The sequence below is a fragment of the Etheostoma cragini genome, chromosome 20 (genome assembly GCF_013103735.1).
Source record: "Etheostoma cragini isolate CJK2018 chromosome 20, CSU_Ecrag_1.0, whole genome shotgun sequence".
NCBI classification, from domain to species: domain Eukaryota; kingdom Metazoa; phylum Chordata; class Actinopteri; order Perciformes; family Percidae; genus Etheostoma; species Etheostoma cragini.
In genome coordinates this window covers 8,541,611-8,559,115 of record NC_048426.1, presented here as the reverse complement: position 1 = coordinate 8,559,115, position 17,505 = coordinate 8,541,611, and the positions used below count along the sequence as shown (strand labels likewise).

The window sequence follows — 17,505 nt, the reverse complement described above, 5'->3', positions numbered from 1 at the left end:
TTAAGGGTCCGGCCCCGAAGGAGACTGTCTGGTAAAATTCTGGCCCTCTGACAAATATAGTTGATGACCCCTGGTCTACACCATTTATCTAAAGTGTGTCACTACACTACATTATATAGAAGGGAGTGAAAGAGCTGTATTTATAGTATGTGTACATGCTTTATGTGTGTGTAGTGCCTACGTAAAGATGCTGAGTCAAGGCGGAGGGAGCTACATATCCGTACCTACGCGGTGATACCTCTCAATGAGGAGTGCGGCATCATCGAATGGGTCAACAACACCGCCGGACTTCGACACATTCTCACCAAGCTGTACAAAGAGAGAGGTATACTCCTACATGAAACTACATGAAAACAAATAAAACATAAACTGTCAGAAATTTTATAGTCATATTTGTATGTGTGTTCTAGGTATATACTTATCAGGTAAAGAGCTCAGGAAGCTTATTCTACCGAAGACGGCACCTTTTGAAGAGAAGCTACGTATTCACAAGGAGGTGCTTTGTGTTCGACACCCTCCTGTGTTCCACGAGTGGTTCCTCCGGACCTTCCCTGACCCGACGTCATGGTACAATTACATTTATGAGGACCCCTGATCTCATTTCTTCTGTGCGTCTGTGTATGTTATCCCATTTAAGAGGAGCAGTTTCAGTTCTGGATTTAAACATGTAGGAGTTTTGGGATGGTTCGGAATTGAAAAAAGATCCAATTTAGAGTTTAAAAATCACATTTAGTTTAAGGTTCAAATTCAGGGATTGTGTGTGTACAGGTACAGCAGTCGCTCTGCGTACTGCCGCTCCACTGCTGTGATGTCCATGGTGGGCTACGTCCTGGGTCTGGGAGATCGCCACGGAGAAAACATCCTCTTTGACTCTTTCACAGGAGAATGTGTTCACGTCGACTTCAACTGCTTGTTCAACAAGGTTTGTGTTTGTCTTAAATTGTCTTAAAATATAAGTTGTTTACATGTATTATTTATATTGTAAATATTTCAGTAAAACTCATGAGATCGTTTTTATGTACTACTTTTTCCTGTGGTCTCCCCCTTTTTCACGCGTTCTCTCATGCTCCTTCTCTGCCTCCCCACCAGGGGGAGACGTTTGACGTGCCTGAGGTGGTTCCCTTCCGTCTGACCCAGAACATGGTCCACGCCATGGGGCCCATGGGCACCGAGGGTCTTTTCAGACAGGCCTGTGAGGTCACCCTGAGGTTAATGAGAGACCAGAGAGAACCGCTCATGAGGTACGCAACTATTAACATGTGATTTCTTTTAATAATCCTGTTAAACCTTGGTTTGTAATCTGAGCAAACGCATGCAATGGGCTATATCAATAAAACAAAAACCACAACAAAATATGCTTAATAAACACTGGAAATAGAGTGAGGAGCATGTATTCAAAATAGTTAATGTGTTTTTGGTCTGCAACCACAAACACCCTCCAAGCCCCCAGAACCAAGCTCTGCAGCGTTGGGGATGGGGCCCTTTAGACTGCGGCTCCGAGGCTGTGGAACACCCTCCCTGAGGGCCCCACAGCCTCACAGTTTTCCTCTTAGCTATTTATTGACCTTGATCTTTTTATCTTTTATATATTGACTTTTTTTATTTATTGCATTATCATATGCTCTGTAGCACTTTGGGATTGCTGAAATGTAAAGTGCAATACAAATTAAATTTGTCATTATTACTATTATTATTATTATTATTATTTGTCACAAAGACGGTTCAAAATGCTGTTTTCGATTTTCCCTCAGTGTGCTGAAAACCTTCCTCCATGACCCGCTGGTCGAGTGGAGTAAACAGGCCAAAGGACTTTCTAAAGCTCAGGCCAACGAGACGGGAGAGATAGTTAATGAAAAGGTGTGTGCGATTCTTTGATTTTGCCTCTGGAAGGGTACACACATTTAGAGCAGCGTGCGTGTCTAATATAACATACACATCAAGGTCACATTTTTGGTATTGGCATCACTGTATTGTATTATCTTTACCTCTCCTTCTCTGCCAGGCAAAAACCCATGTGTGTGACATCGACCAGCGTCTGCAGGGAGTAATAAAGAGCAGAAACAAAGTGCTGGGTCTACCTCTGTCTATAGAGGGACACGTCCACTACCTCATACAGGAAGCCACAGATGACAAACTGCTCTGTCAGATGTATTTGGGCTGGGGGCCCTACCTGTAAAACACACCGAAATGATAGGAAAGCATTTAAAAATTCAATTCACGAGAATTTCAAATGCTTTCCTGTGATCAAATGCCTACCCAAGACAACCCGAAGTGCCCTACACGGTGGCTCTAAGCAAGTATAACAAGTTCAAATAAATTCTTGCACTTGAAGTTTGTAATATCGACAAAAAAAGACATGTTTGTTGATGATCTCTCTAAAATGCCAGTTGTTTGTTTGAGTACTTCATCATTGTTTAGTTTCCTGTTTTCTGGAAACAAAATATATTTGTTACATTTCTGTAGATTATCTTGTAATAAAAGATACGTTTTGCAGATTTGATTTTGTAGGTAAATGTGTGTAAGTAGTGTGTCTTCTAATCTCCTAACCCTCCTACTTAGATTGGGTTTAGCAGTCACATTGCCTTAATCCTTTCACTGTGTGTGTGTGTGTGTGTGTGTGTCTGTGTGTGTCTGTGTGTGTGTGTGTGTGTGTGTGTGTGGGTGTGTGTGGGTGTGTGTGTGTCTTGCACATACCCAATGGTCCAATCAGCTGACCTTTTTCACAGGACCACAATTAGAACAAGTGTTTCCTCCTGAAAGCCTTAGAGGCTGAAAAAGACTGGGTGAGGATAGTAGTATGATGTCAGTGGTTTGCAATTTTTTTAAATGAGCAAGATTTTTGTTGTCCAGTCATGAGTTCAGACACTCAAAAGGTCACCGTATGTTTTGTCATTACTTTTCTCTTATTTGTCAACGCTTGGCTGCTGTTTCAGCTTTCTTTTGGGTAGAATTCTTTCTAAGAGCTTTCGACAGCACTGGATATAAGGCATTTTTGAGGATGTGTCAACGAGTGACTTTTGTATTTTTACACTATGGCAAGATAATTTTTGCACGACTGTGCTGGAGATTATCTCTAAAATAGGTTGCATAGTTGCAGTTTATTTTCTAAATGTTGAGCAATTTAGGCGTATAGAGATTATACTTTTATTCTGAAAGTCATAATCGGAAGTCCGGGGCACTCGACTTGCTTTCTTTAACTATATATGGGCTTGCTTTGATTTTTGCTATTATTTTCTGTTTTTTACCCTGTTTAAAACTGCTATTAAAGTATTTGCATTCCGCTTTAAACAGCCAGCTATTTTGCTGTGAAACGTACGGGTATTTAAACATATTTAGAGTGCACACTGCGGTGAAGTTACCGTTTAAAGCAGCAAATTAAAAGTCCTAAAGGGAGATAACGGTGCACATAAATACAGCACAGACTGAGACACCGACGTCTGCTGTGAATCAGCTAACTTGTCAGAGGAAGCCGTCAGCATGGCTGCATGGAAAAGCTGACAACACACGTAGGTGCACTTGTGTCGTTTTCGTCTTTGTGTGCTCGGCGTAATCTGGCTAACAGATAGTGGTGGTGGTGGTGGTTATAGCGGCTGAGGCCATGGCGAGGTCAGCTGGCTGTTGCTGCTTTTCACCGGGCTTTTTATAGCTAACGGTCGCAAATTAGTCCGGCGGGACCGTTAACGTTCTGGTGGACCACCGAGGACAGCGCGCGACCTTGGAGACGTTGTCATGGATTTGACGCGGTTGGCTGTGGATGCTGGTCAGTTCATCAACCGGGCTGTTCAGGTAAGAAATCAATCATTGACTAGTAAATAAAGTGCTCGTGGTGTCGCTTTATTGTTATTTAAACACTTCTGAGACATTAATATCACCCTAGATGACGGTGTTGAAATGCACCGTTAGCACATTATAAAAACGGTAAAATAATAAATGCGCATGCTGTTAGGTTAGTTCGACCATTCTTTGGTCGAACTAAGCGAACTAAAGTGGCTTTGTTATTCTCTATTCCGCCCCAGTACACGGAGGAGAGTCTTGGCCATGCGGACAAGACAGAGTTGGACCCCGGGCTAGAGGAGCTCTTTTCCCGGGCAGACGCCACCAAGACCTGCACAGATAAAATAATCTCCCAGACGGAGGTTTTACTTCAGCCCAATGCCGGTGAGGGACTGTAAATTATTTAATTATTCGTCTTATTTATTTCAATTGTCTGCAGGTCCTGAAATGCCTAATATGTTATAATAATTATTATATTTCAGAAGATGATGATTTTAATTAAGTCAATACTTACTGGACGTTACCTTACATCCTTGATATACAGGCAAAAAGCCTGTTTTACTGTAGATACATAACTTCAGTGTGACTACTCATTAAAATGTGTTGGTGGATGCTGTAATTTTAAGTGTTCATATGACCAACACACAATATAGCATGTTGTTCTGTACATGTAGATCATTAACAGGCCAAACATGTCCTGGTAAACACAGCCATCTTCATGTTTGCACCAAACCACAACCAGGCAGGCAGTATTTCCAACAAGTGGGCATTAACCACTGAATAATGACTGGGCTCTTTACCTCTAGGACCCATTTGATCTCTATTTGCCTGCCTGCAGTAGATACATCTCCCGTGTGCTCTTCTCTTTGCTTTGACTGTCTGTCAATGGCCTTTTCAGATGAATAGGGATGGTTATACTTTGCCTTTTTGAATCAAATTACCTCAGCAAATTGAATTAAGAGTGGATGTGGTCTGTAATCTTTCAAATAAGGGGACTATTCAACTGCCAGAAATAATAGTCTCATATGTTTACTCAGCATCAGGGATATATTTGCAGAACGTCTATCGGCTAAGAGCTTTTAGTCACTCTGAAGAATCCTTTTTGTTTACCTAATGTATACCTCATGAGTTTATGGCGAGGATCAGCAATTTGCAAGTTGCTGCCTGCTGTTTGGTTTCACATTAGTTTAATATCAGTTTGCCTGTCCTAGTAGTATACAGTATCATATACATGCAGGAGGTTAACATTTAATTCAACATGCCAATCTCCTTTGGAGTATCTTGACACCTGTTTTCACACCCATTTTAAGGTTAACCTGTGTTTTGTGAGGTAATTGTTTGTGTGCCCAGGTCACACATTAAAACGTTAATTGTATTGGCCCAATGGCAAAATACATTTTTAGAGGAAGTTCAAAGACAACATTAAACCTGAATTGAGCTCTCTGATCCCTGATGAACAGGAATGCGGTTAGAGGACCGGCTATATGAGCATCTGGATTGGAGCGTCCCCCCTCGTCCTCGTGCACATGAAGACCTTGGAGACCAAATGATCCAGGCTGGGATGGAAATAGGTTCCAACACACCCTATGGTAGGTTGGGGGTAATGTTGATCTGAGTATTGTTGTTTACATTACGTCAGTAAATACTTTGCAGATGCTGGGAAACAAATATGAACAGTAAAAAAAAAAGAGAGAGAGAGAAACATGCAAAAAAGCAGTAATGTTTGTGTTCAGGAACTGCACTGCTCAGGTGTGGAGAGGCTCAGAAGCAGCTGGGCCAGGCAGAGAGGAAGTTTGCCCAAAGCTCTAACATCCACTTTATCACCCCTCTGAAGAGTTTCACTGAGGGGGAATACAGAGCCATGCAGGTAACACACACACACACACGCACACACACACACCCATCACCTTTAAGATTATGGCACTTAATTATATGTCTCAGATGTCTGATTGTCAGTAATTGCTTCTCTAATCTTTCTTTGTTCTTTTGTACGTGCTCAGTTTTATACATAGTTTGTATATTTAATATGTTTCTTAAAAATGTGTATGCGTTCATAGGATGAGCGCAAGATGTTGGTGAATAAGCGTTTGGACTTGGACATAGCCAAGACCAGACTGAGAAAAGCCCACGACGCCGACCAAGAAGGCAGAGTGAGTTATAATGTCTTGACTTTCACCTACATAGAAACATAGCCCTTAAATACATTTTCTCATACCTAGATCAATCCATAAACACACCAAAAGAAGTTTCTATCTCAGAGTCCATATATAATATCTTCTCATTCCACCATTATGCTTTCTCTTCGTCAGAACCTGAATGCCAACCCGCTGGAAGACGACTACCTGTCCCATGTCTCTTTCATGTTCAGCTTCCTGCGTGTTAAATGGCTGAAGGTCAGTGACACTAAAGGGACATGAACACTGACAGGCACAGTTAAACTTGCTGTTTGGTCATAGAGTAAGTCACTTGTCCTCCTCTGTCTCTCTCATCCAATCAGATGTGGGCCCAAGAAATCTCTCAGGTGAGTTCATGTTTATCGTTGCATGCACACAGGATCTGACATACTGTAAATATTCTTCCTGTGTGATCAAGGGAGACTGTTTTAACACTGCCAGCTGGTATGGTCCTGTTAGTTGCTGTCCTTTTTTTCTTTCTATTGTTTAGCTCATTTATACTTATTTTAGACTTTTACGTAGGCCTTCAGGGATTTATTTTTTGCTACAAAGCTGAATATAATTATAAAAAACATAAAATATTTGTGTGCGTGCATGCATGCATGCAGGCAGAGATGGAGCAGAGGATCTGTCAGAGTCTTTTCGATCGACAGGCGGAAATCGCAAGACAAGTTGTGGAAGGAATCAGCCACACTCATGTATGTGCACACACACACATTTCTCCTAAGCTTGTTTGTTGTGTGTGTGTGTGTATTTTTGTATCGGTAGGTTTTCCCATACATACCCATACCCATACACACATACCCACTGCTCGGCAAAACACTATATTGTTTACAGTTTTAAATAAAAACATATAGATGCAATAAATCTTTTACTTTAGTTTTTCATTAAATATATCCTCAAATGGAGAGAATCCCCCCCCCCCCCCCCAAAAAAAATGGGATTTTCTCAATAAAGGATGCAAATTATGTTTTTGATTTAATATATATATATATATATATATATATATATATATATATATATATATATATATATAATAAATCAAAAACATAAATATATATATTATAAATATATATCAAATTTTTTTATATTTATTTGACTATTAAAATTACTAAAATATGTTGTTTCATCTGTCTGATTTATGTGTCTTGCATTATGTTGATTATTTTTTCCCCCCAGACCAACCACATGCGGAGCCTGACTGACTTTGTGGAGGCTCAGGCTTGTTATTTCGACCAGTGCAACCAACAGGCTCAGGAGCTTCAGAAGCAGCTGGCCAGGTCTGTGTGTCGGCTTTACAACACCTTGACTCTAAATCTTTTATAGAACTAAAATAATGCATGCTTGTCCCTTATTGTTTCTTTATGCTTCGTGGAAAAAAACATGTGAATTTCACACAGCGCTACCAAATTACAATTCCTGTCCACTGAAAACCAGATGCCACCAATTATGGTGATTTTTATCATTTTTTTCGTTATTGGTTGAGCAAATAGTTCAACTATTGATCTATACAGATTATGAAATTGGGTTTTCCTATGTTCACAGGACACTGACAAAATGCACTTTCAATGTGCTTTCATTTCGGTTACAGACTTTTCTTATTTGTTTGCTTAGGAAAAAAGAAAAATAGTTTTAAACACTGAATTCAGAAGCCAAATATCACTCCAAAATGTGTGTAAAATGTGATCCAATCCATTTTTTAATTCAAATCTATAACCCATTTGGCTAACTCTGGACATCTGGTCTCGCAAAGAACATAAGAGTATCAAGAATACATTTTAAAGCAAACTTTTTTTTTCTCACATTAACAACTTGGTTCTGATTTTATTTCCCCTGCAGCATTACAGCAGTCCTCTGGTCCAATAACTGGCAGTCAGCTATTAGTAATGAAGTCAATCAGCCTTCTACAAGCAACCATGTAGCCAACGGGTTAAATCAGGTCACTCCAATTCCCATAGTCGTCCACCAAGTTTCAGACTTCAACCAGGATTCATGGACTACAAATCCACCGGCCGCAACTGAAAAACCAACAGATTCCTCTGTAACCACACAGCTGAATAACAACAACAACAACAACAACAACAACTTCTTTTCTGATGGCCAGGCAACCAGCCCCTGTTTAGTGGTCAACCAAGCATTGTATCCTGTTTCTTCATCAAATTCGGAAAGTCCTCTAACAGATCAGAAATCAGCAGTAAGAATGAAAGCCAGCGCAGGAACCAACAGCGCAATAGCGGCAATAACCAGTGTTGCAAGTAGTCTGACAACAACAACAGCAGCAGTAGCAGCAGCAGCAGCTTCCCCCCCTTTTGAACTCAGCGGAACGTCAAACGAGTCTCAGACAGCCAATGCAGTAGCCAGTGAGACCATAACAACCGATGACATAGCTGTAGAGTAGGGCTGTGCAATTAATCGAAAATTAATCCTAAATATAATTTTGGCTCCCAATGATCACAAAAACAGAAAGATCAAGAAAAATAATGATTTAGCTCATCAAAAAAAATGGTTGTCTTCCCGTTAAAATTGAAAATCAACACTTTTTGTTGATGATGTTTTTAACTTTTCTAACGTTTTTGTCCCTTTTTTCATCACTTTTGATGATTTTTTTTTCAATGTTTGTCACTTTTTTTGATGTTTTTAACACTATTAACTTCAGTTTTTACAGTTATTTTTGGAACTTATGGTCAATAAAAAAAAAAGATACCAAATGTATGTACACAATTACAATGTAGTGGATAATTACAGACTGGAATATGTCAACTTTTAGTTAATACTATTTCAAAACCACACAAGTTTTTTTTTTCAAATGCTATAAAATTGAATAAGACACCCCAAAATTAATGAAAGTAGAGATTTGTACTTGCCAAAGAGCTTTGTGTGGAATCAATCATGTTATTTTGGTTAATTATAATTGGGTAATTTAAAAAGAACATTGATATAGGAAAACGGGTCAATTTAAACTGAGGACAACATGAGGGTTAAAGATAGTTTTTTGGGCATTTTAGACCTTTATTTCCACAGGACAGATGAAGACGTGAAAGGGGAGAGATGGGGGGGGGGATGACGTGCAGATAAGGGCCGCAGGTTGGAGTCAAACCCACGGCTGATGTGTCGAGGAGTAAACCTCTAGATGTGTGCGCCTGCTCTACCAACTCAGCCAACCCGGCTACACAAACAGGAGAAGTATTCAGGCAAATTTCACAGTTGTATGTTTTTTTTACTGTTGATTTATTTCACTTTTTCTACAGTTTTTTATGTTAAATAATTGCAACATCTATCCAGAAGTCAACAATTAATCGTGGTAAATTATCGTGATTTAATATTGACTAAAAATAATCTTGATAGTATTTCTTTCCCCATAATCGAGCAGCTCACTATAGAGACTCTGACAACCAGTGGCATGGCTGCTGAGCCCCAAACAGCTGGGACTGGCTTTGCTTGGAGCTTCAGCTGATTTTGATCAGTGTAGCAAGAATATTGACTCTATTATATAGGAACAGATACAAAACATTATAACGTGGTATGGCGAAGATAATGTGAAGTGGTTGTGAAAGTATTTATTTTTCTAAACGTGATATAGTGCTACAATAAGTTTAGCCTTTAACCATATTCATATTTATTCATGTTACTGTATATGAAAATCCCTGCTAAGTATCTTTTGTGGCAATGGATGTAATGTCTACTCTGTAATATGTGTGTGTGAGAGAGTGTGAGACTGCCCCCTCTTGACTTATGTTACAATTTGAGGTCATTTTCCACATGAAAACATGTTGCTTACATGTGTTAGGGAGTCCAACAAGGTGCCAAAACACCAAGCTGAACAGGACCTTTATGCTATAAAATACATGCTCTGGGTGTTTCCCCCTCTATGCAGTCAAATCACATACTCACTTGTACACTTTCACCCCATTAAATCCCTAGGTGAAATGGGTAGAAGTTTCCAAGTCCAGATGTTGTCAATTTTCTTTGTGAGGGCAGACCTGCTCTACTGTGGTGTGGGTCCACTCTGGGGACCCTGGATGGAAACACAAATTAATGTAGCACTGACCCTACTGATGTAATCTCAGAGTAGCTCTAGCCTCAATGCTCTATGCTTTTGTCCAACATGTTACCGTGTGTGTATGGATAGCTAAACTGTACACACTTGTACTAGTTGATGCCAGTTTTCAGCTACATTGAACTGATATCAGTGTGAGTTTTGATTCAAGTGAAGATGTGGAAATAAATATGCAAACAGTGATGTAATGGCAATCCAAATCCAGTGTGGATCTTTATTCTCCAGTCAATGTGTTTCTGTTATTTTCTTGTTAAAATCTGCTGCTTGCCCGTTTGCTACTTTCTGATATAATGCGCACACACACACAGACACTCATTTCCAGGTCGTGGTCAGACTTCCCAGGCCAAGTCTAATAATATTTGTACCAATTTTTGCCACTAACAAGCTTGCAGTTAAGCTTAGTTGTCTCTTGTGATTGCATTTTATTAATTGTATTAACAGATGATGACTTAGGGTGGTGTGTGACATTTATCTCAACCTCAATGCTCACAAATACTACTCCAAAAAACGAAAAATCTGTGTGTTTGTCATGTATTTTGCATTAATCTCATTCCTGTCTGAGGCCTCCTGTCAAATTAGATTAATCAAGCACAGGTTATGTGATATTGATCCGAGTATAGTCGGGAGGCCCATTTTTAAATAACCCCATAAACACACCACCAGATCAGCTCTACATTTCAGAGGGGCCTTACAGCAGACACAGCCAGTGCTTAATGTTTTGTTCCTGTAACTTTCCTCTGACTCAGCCAAATGAGATATGTCCCTAGATACTCATGCATTTCCACCACACTGATGCAGCAGTTCCTGCTATGTCTCCAAAAATTTTTTTTTTATTATTTCCGGCATGCATCCTGTCTGTCAGGATGACAGACAGGATGCTCTTTTCCTGCTCTTTTCCTGGTCTTCTTGGGATTTTGTGTTAATGTGTGATACAGGGAGGAAGAGGAAGCTGAAATTATGTTTTGAAGGTCTGGTTGACATGAGTGAGTTCTGAAAGCAGATAAAGGGAATTGGGATGTTTCTAATTATATTTGGCTCAGCCCTTTCCTCTACTTGAGGGACACAGACAGATAACATTTCTATGGGTTGGTACAGTGTATTGTTTATTATTTAACTTTATATACTCATTAATTTATTCAGGCAAATTTAGGAAGTTAAAAACATTTTTTGCTAGCGAGTTGTGTCCAAGACAGCAGCACAGAAAGATACAGACAAAACACACAAAACCAGGCAACAGATAAATGGATAGAAAAAAACTGTAATAGTGAAAATAATCCTATATATAATAATCCTATAATATCCTGTGTCCATATAATAGTGATGGACGTGATCTGAGATGATTACATTGTGAAATTTGCTGTGATTTGGTAGTAATTTGCTCAGATTTGCCTTATGAATGGTAAACGTATGGAAAGATATTCAGCTAACTCTGAAATAGAAAGAACTAATATATGTGAATCAGTTTGATTTGGTTAAAAAAGTCAATACACTGATCTATTCATATACAAGAAATCACAAAAAAAATTCTTTTAAATGTGGTAAATTAAATATATTTATCAAACCAAATACCTTGATATTTGTAACAAGTTGCTTTTATTGTCTTACCCTGAACAATTTTCACAATGTCATTAGTCTTCCTTCTAGCATTTGAAAACATCATCTTAGATGGATCTGCATTCAGTTTGATTTGTGCAAAGTAAAGGCAGACGTTATGAAGCACATCTGGGCAACAGGATCCCCAGGTATACAAAACATAATCTCCATAATAAGGAGTATTAATTCCATATGTGTTAACGCTTAGATAATTTATGTAAAGAGAAACTAAAAGTGGGCCAAGCACAGAGTCTTGAGGTACTCCCTTTAGTGCAGTAAGCCAGTTTGAACAGTGCCCATTGACTTTGACACATTGAGTCCTACCTAAGAGATAAAAAGGTATTCTTAGACCATATACATATTATTCTCTTCCCCTACACTGATTTTAGTAAAATGTTAAGCTATAACATAACCATCAATGAATACACTCTTTACTAACCTCCTTAGACACTAAAGGTCGTATGTCTTACAAAAGCTCTATTGTTTTACAGTTAGCTGTATTTTAATTATATCTCCATGGTTTCCTCCATTTCTCTTTCTAAATATTGGTGTTAAAAAGGGATACACCCAGTTCTTATTAAACTAGCCTGTGTTGGCTGACTTTGCTGTCTTAATTCTGTATGCGGTTTATTCACCAAAAAAGTCCTGTTACTGTTTTATATCGGCTATTTTTAACAACACCCACTGTCACAGTTTTGCTTGCATATCTGGTTCTGTTAGGAAAAACCAGACGACAGGATCTGTTCTCATGTAATTCTCTCTGGTCTTAATAATTAGAAGGAATACTCTCCTTTCTGTCTCTCTCTTTTTCCTTTCCATCTTTCTCTCTCTCTGCTATGCTTTTGCCAATCCTTCATCAATCATCACTCATCCTCTTCCCTGCCAGCTGGGAGAGTTGTGTGACAGCTAAACTGTAGGTGTGGTGTGCCGGTGGGGGTGGTAAATAGCATCTGGTGGCTGCTGATAAATGTAGCTCTTCTTTTTCGGAGTCTACCCAAATAGAAAGATGACCTATAGAGAAAAAAATGCTTGAGATGGGCATCAATGAGGACAAGATGAGAACATTGACTGTTTTTGACATGCATCCACTGAATTTTATTTCACACCAGCAAGTTTGACATGTGGATTTATTGCTTTTGTGAAGGGATGCTGTATTGCATTTTATGAGAGGGCTAGTGAAATGCACACACTCATGCCTACAGTGAGGTATTGTTGCTGCAATGAGAAAAGGAAAATGTATACAAATTTACTCTGTAGGCCTTTCATCACCAACCTTTCAATCAATTGTTCTCTCCAAATCGTTCTGCCCATCTCTTCCTCTGCAGGTTTTCTCTTTTCCTGAGATAAACCTGCCATCTTCCACCCCATTTAGTCCCTCTGCTACAATTAGAAACAGCCAAACAGAGAAAGGCATAGTTATTGGCAGACATGCTGACATCTGCAGGGCGAGCTCAGTGTAGAGGTCTGCAGAGAGTAGAAAGGTCATGGCTTTTCCTCTAACCTTGGCACGTCCTAATTCTGCTGCTTAACCCCAACACCTGTTGACCGGAGCCCTCTGTCGATAATAATAAAGCCATTTGGCCTCGCTAAGAGCGCAATAATTTCTAATTGTTCCTCACAGACTGTTTAATCGACAAGGTAGCCAGGCAACACAAAACAACCACCGCCAGAAAGTAAATTTTGCAGCGTTGCCTAGCAACACAATTTAATTTCAAGTGGTTAAATCATACTCATTGCAAGCTTAAAATATAATACAGACTTGCAGTGTTGCAATTTATTTTGGTTAAGTGATTTGGTGTTAATGCACTGAGCAGGGAGGGACTCTGACTCATCAGTAAAAAGGTTGGAACGGGACATGGACCTAAAGAGTGTGTGTGGATTGAAATGTCTGTGAAAAAGATGTAAACTGTGACTGTAGAGGACATCTAACAATGAAGCTCCCAACAATGGCAGGCTTCTTCTCACAACAAAAACTGACCTATATATTTGAATCAGTAGATCTTGGCCAGTGATCATTAAAAAGCAAATTTTAAAGAAGTTAAACTTATATTTATTTCACATACTGTATGTTTCTATACAGCATTTTACATAACTGTATAACTGCCACCAAATGCTACTGATTATACCAGACCAAGTAATGCTGTGCAGTAGCAGGAGACGGCTATTCCTACTTTCAAATGTTACAAAATCTTGCATTAAAGACATACGTCTCCTCCCTCCATCCATTATTTTTTTTAACCCCATCTACCCCTGTTCCCCCTGTAACCCTCTGTTCCTCTTTTCTCATAATGGTCCTATTTCCTTCTCAGTTTGACTTTTGACAAGTTACCTCCACTGAAGCATTAGTCACCCAACCTCCACAGCACCCCCACCTCTGTCCCACCCTCCTTAACTTCCCTCCTTCCCCTGTGCAGAGTTTATAAGTCAGCACCCGCAACAGTTGGCTCAGTGCAAAGAGCTTTACATGTAGTGTAGTGGGAGCAACTGGAAAAGTTGGTGACAAACACCTCTGACATAGATATTGGTGAGATCTTCAAAAGCTTCATTATGCATGTGTTCAGGATCTGGCGTGTGCTGTGTGTGCTTGGCTTAGTGGGTGCATCCTTGCGTGTGAATGATGTTGAGTATGAAGGGAACTACGCAGACAACTTTGACAACGAGATATCTCAGGACCAGCAGGAGGGTGAGTTTTGTTAATTTGTCCTTTTGGTCTTTTTTTTGTTCACTGCTTGTTTGAACAGATGGCCCATTGTAAGAATTTCCAAGAATTTGTCCTCAGCTGCCAATGCCTGATTTCATTAAGCCAATAACTATGTTAATTCAATTCAATTCAATTCCATTTTATTTACATGGTGCCTAATCACAACAACAGTTATCTCATAGCGCTTGTCATAACAAGTGATTGAGAATTCATCAACACACTTTTCTAGGGTCTATTCTGGGTCCACTTCCATTCACTCTATATACAACAAGCGCAAATTTGCAATAGCTGCCACCACTGCATTGCGTTGCGTTCCTGAATTCACACACACAACCTAACAAACACTTGGCCTCCTACGGCAAAACTGTGGCCACCAAAAAATAGTTTTGGTTATATTTGGTTGATTATAATGTAAGCAATTTTTCAACTGACTATGAGACTGTATACCTGATGCATCCCTGTTGCTGCATCCAGGGAGAACTCCAACCCCACCATGCCTGACTGCAGATTTCTCTCGCTGGGACAAGCTTTTCATCACTCTGGAGGACTCCAACATGAGGCAGAACATGCTCCTGGAGTCTCTGGAGCAATGCTGCGGAGGAATGGTCTCTCTCAGGACCCAGGTGGACAAGCTGGTTAAGGGGACATGCCAGCAGTGTCTACCCAGGCTGGAGTCGGCGTGCAGAGCGCAAGCCGACCAGGCCAGTGTCAGGCTGCAACAAGGCTTGCTGGAGCTCCGGGAGGAGGAAGCAGAGAGGGAGCGGAGGTTAAACGCTACCTTGCACCAGCTTCTGCACAGTGGCCATGAGGGGAATGCCCGGCTAAAGCGGCTAGAGGAAGGTAGAGGCAGGACAGGGCACCAACCAACACCAGGACCTGGAGGATCAGGGGCAGCATTTGGCTTGGGAAGGAAGCCAGTTACATCTGGCCTAAAGGAGCAGGAAGTGACTTTACCCCTGGACATAGCCACCATGGAAAGGGCCATGGTTGCCATAGCAACAGATCTGCAGAAAGTTCACCTTCAGCTGAGCAGAGTGATAGAGCAGGCAGCAACACTGAAGGACAGAGGAGACACATAATTTGCCCCAAGGGAAAAACTAGTAAAAGATTCACTGGGCACAATCCAGTGATAATAATATTGGCACATACTCAGTTTATAATGTTGTTTTTAAGTGGCCCTTTTTAAAATATGTGACCTTGTTTTTGTCTGGTGACAATGAATTTAAATGTACCATAAATGTTGTGGGTTTTACTGTAATGAATAAAAACGCCCAATCAGTCTCATGGAAAGGTTTCCTCCCTACCACCACACAGCAATCAACTCATTTGTAGAGCCCCGCTCATTTGTTTAAGCACATGCCTATGCTTTCAATTCAGTGCATGTTTTTATCCTTTCCTTAATGTGCCAGCACCACCTCAGTGTTTGTGTAGTTGTAGTGTTGTCTGTAGATACCGGCAACCACAAGGAAGTGTGCCAGAGGTTTTGGATTGTGTTCAGTTCTGGGCAGGTCTCTCTCTCTCTCATTAACTTTAAGAGTGTCTGAATAGTTAGAGGCCACGGCTTACGATGCTCACAGTCGTTAGGATTCGTGAAACTCTGCCAGAGCTATTACACTGCCGGCCGTCCCTCGTGCAGCCGTACAGAGACAAACACTCATGCGTTCACAGCCATTAACCACACAATGGATGGTGTTGGTTACCTTCTGTGTAATTTAAAGTTCATGTATGATGGTCCCAAAACACGTCTTAATACATTCAAACATTCAAGTATTGATGTTTTGTGGAGTTAATAGTGCTAGAGAAGAAATTGGGCAAATGAGAAAGCAGAAAGAGAGAAAGATGAAAACTGAAAACTATGAAAAATATGTGACGGAAGAAGTAAAAGCAGCAGCAATACCACAATGTAAAAATACTCCATTACAAGTATTGTCAGAAAAATGTATCAAAAGCAAAAAGTACTAACCCTAACCCTAGAAAAAGCAAAATTACTCATAACACAAAAAAAAACTGTCAGTGGTATGCTATTCTACAATTTTTCATAATTTTTAATAATGTAGCTGATCAAGAAGGTATATATATATATATATATATATATATATATATATATATATATATATATATATATATATATATATATATATATACATGTGTGTGTGAGTGTGTATACATATGATGATGATGATTGTAGTTCAGTCTATATCCAAACATCATATTTTATAAACTGGTCCCAGGTTTTGTATGTCAAACATTAACCGCTGCCAAATAAATGTAGTACATTAAAAAGTACTTTATCTTCCTCTAAGATGTAGTAGAGTATGCAGCAGCATAAAAATGAAGTGTTCAAGTAAAGTAGTAGTACCTAAAGGTTGCTTTTTCACTAAATGTGTCTTGAAGCTTTCCATCACTGGGCAAAACATAGCAACAAAGAACATTTAACCGTATGTGAGTTTAATTAGGCCAGCCCACTGACGTCATATGAGTATATTCACTAATGAAAGGCTTACAAGCATGGCATGGATCTATACGTGTGTGTGTGTGTGTGTGTGTGTGTGTGTGTGTGTGTGTGTGTGTGTGTGTGTCCCTAACCTTACAGATCTACAGCTGGATAGAGAATTACAAGCAAGATATTTTTTCTTCTAGCCTTTTTTTTTGTATGTCACAAATAACAATGCAGTAACAACGATAGTAGTTATATCTCACTTCCTACTAAATCATTTCCTACTAAACACATGCACTCATTCACACACTGTTCTCTTCACTGTGGGGGCACTTGTGTTTATTCAAAGTCTCCATCTGTGCAGTGTGTGTGGGTGAATGGAATCATCTCATTTTATTTTGGCGCTTCATTCATATATAACACACACAAAAGGGACAAAGAGGAAAAAAAGAAAAGCAGGAGGCCAATGACGTGGAAAATAGAGGATATATGCTGACAAAAGAGTGACAGGTATTTATGAGATGTAATGGCTGTTCTCCACACGTAGAACAGTGTTTTTAAGAGCCAGCTGGCCAGACTCAGCACAATACCCAGACACCATCCGCCTTGCTTTCTGCCCTGGCTTCCTTCTCTTTCATCTCTGTTTCGTCATCTCCCATGAGTCTTTTATCTGTATGCCAATCCCATCATCTTTCTCTCTCTACCCCAAGTTATCTTCCTCTGATTGGGTGTCTTGGTCCTCTTTCTTGCATTGCATCTCCTGTTTTTC

The 17,505-nt window shown here is 39.9% G+C and overlaps 3 protein-coding genes across 3 annotated transcripts in view; all 3 read left to right on the top strand.

The window, feature by feature from the left end:
* The window catches only part of atr (ATR serine/threonine kinase), a 25,980-nt gene extending 23,484 nt beyond the window's left edge, over positions 1 to 2,496 (top strand). The window contains exons 43-48 of the mRNA XM_034857866.1: positions 175 to 325; positions 411 to 567; positions 769 to 922; positions 1,090 to 1,241; positions 1,752 to 1,857; positions 2,003 to 2,496. Of these exons, the coding sequence (XP_034713757.1) occupies positions 175 to 325; positions 411 to 567; positions 769 to 922; positions 1,090 to 1,241; positions 1,752 to 1,857; positions 2,003 to 2,176 (894 nt within the window). The 3' untranslated portion in view covers positions 2,177 to 2,496. The remainder of the gene's footprint in view (positions 1 to 174; positions 326 to 410; positions 568 to 768; positions 923 to 1,089; positions 1,242 to 1,751; positions 1,858 to 2,002) is intronic.
* Positions 2,497 to 3,469: 973 nt separating this feature from the next.
* LOC117935593 (endophilin-B1-like) lies at positions 3,470 to 9,483 on the top strand. The gene is made up of 11 exons (XM_034857867.1): positions 3,470 to 3,786; positions 4,017 to 4,158; positions 5,235 to 5,363; positions 5,508 to 5,641; positions 5,832 to 5,924; positions 6,084 to 6,167; positions 6,272 to 6,295; positions 6,557 to 6,646; positions 7,128 to 7,228; positions 7,788 to 8,335; positions 9,323 to 9,483. The coding sequence occupies exons 1-11, from the start codon at positions 3,730 to 3,732 to the stop codon at positions 9,400 to 9,402; spliced, it is 1,482 nt and encodes a 493-aa protein (XP_034713758.1). The 5' UTR covers positions 3,470 to 3,729; the 3' UTR covers positions 9,403 to 9,483.
* Positions 9,484 to 14,036: 4,553 nt separating this feature from the next.
* LOC117935595 (pentraxin-related protein PTX3-like) lies at positions 14,037 to 15,466 on the top strand. Its single transcript, XM_034857869.1, has 2 exons — positions 14,037 to 14,281; positions 14,774 to 15,466. The coding sequence occupies exons 1-2, from the start codon at positions 14,146 to 14,148 to the stop codon at positions 15,376 to 15,378; spliced, it is 741 nt and encodes a 246-aa protein (XP_034713760.1). The 5' UTR covers positions 14,037 to 14,145; the 3' UTR covers positions 15,379 to 15,466.
* The last annotated feature ends 2,039 nt before the right edge of the window (positions 15,467 to 17,505 follow it).

What these genes read in the sequence shown, in the direction of transcription:
- LOC117935593 (XM_034857867.1), top strand. Translation starts at nt 3,730, where the DNA reads ATGGATTTGACGCGGTTGGCTGTGGATGCTGGTCAGTTCATCAACCGG. An exon ending in TCATCAACCGGGCTGTTCAG is followed by an intron (nt 3,787 to 4,016) that starts GTAAGAAATCAA and finishes ATTCCGCCCCAG; the next exon opens with TACACGGAGGAGAGTCTTGG. An exon ending in CTTCAGAAGCAGCTGGCCAG is followed by an intron (nt 7,229 to 7,787) that starts GTCTGTGTGTCG and finishes TTTCCCCTGCAG; the next exon opens with CATTACAGCAGTCCTCTGGT.
- LOC117935595 (XM_034857869.1), top strand. Translation starts at nt 14,146, where the DNA reads ATGCATGTGTTCAGGATCTGGCGTGTGCTGTGTGTGCTTGGCTTAGTG. An exon ending in ATCTCAGGACCAGCAGGAGG is followed by an intron (nt 14,282 to 14,773) that starts GTGAGTTTTGTT and finishes TGCTGCATCCAG; the next exon opens with GGAGAACTCCAACCCCACCA.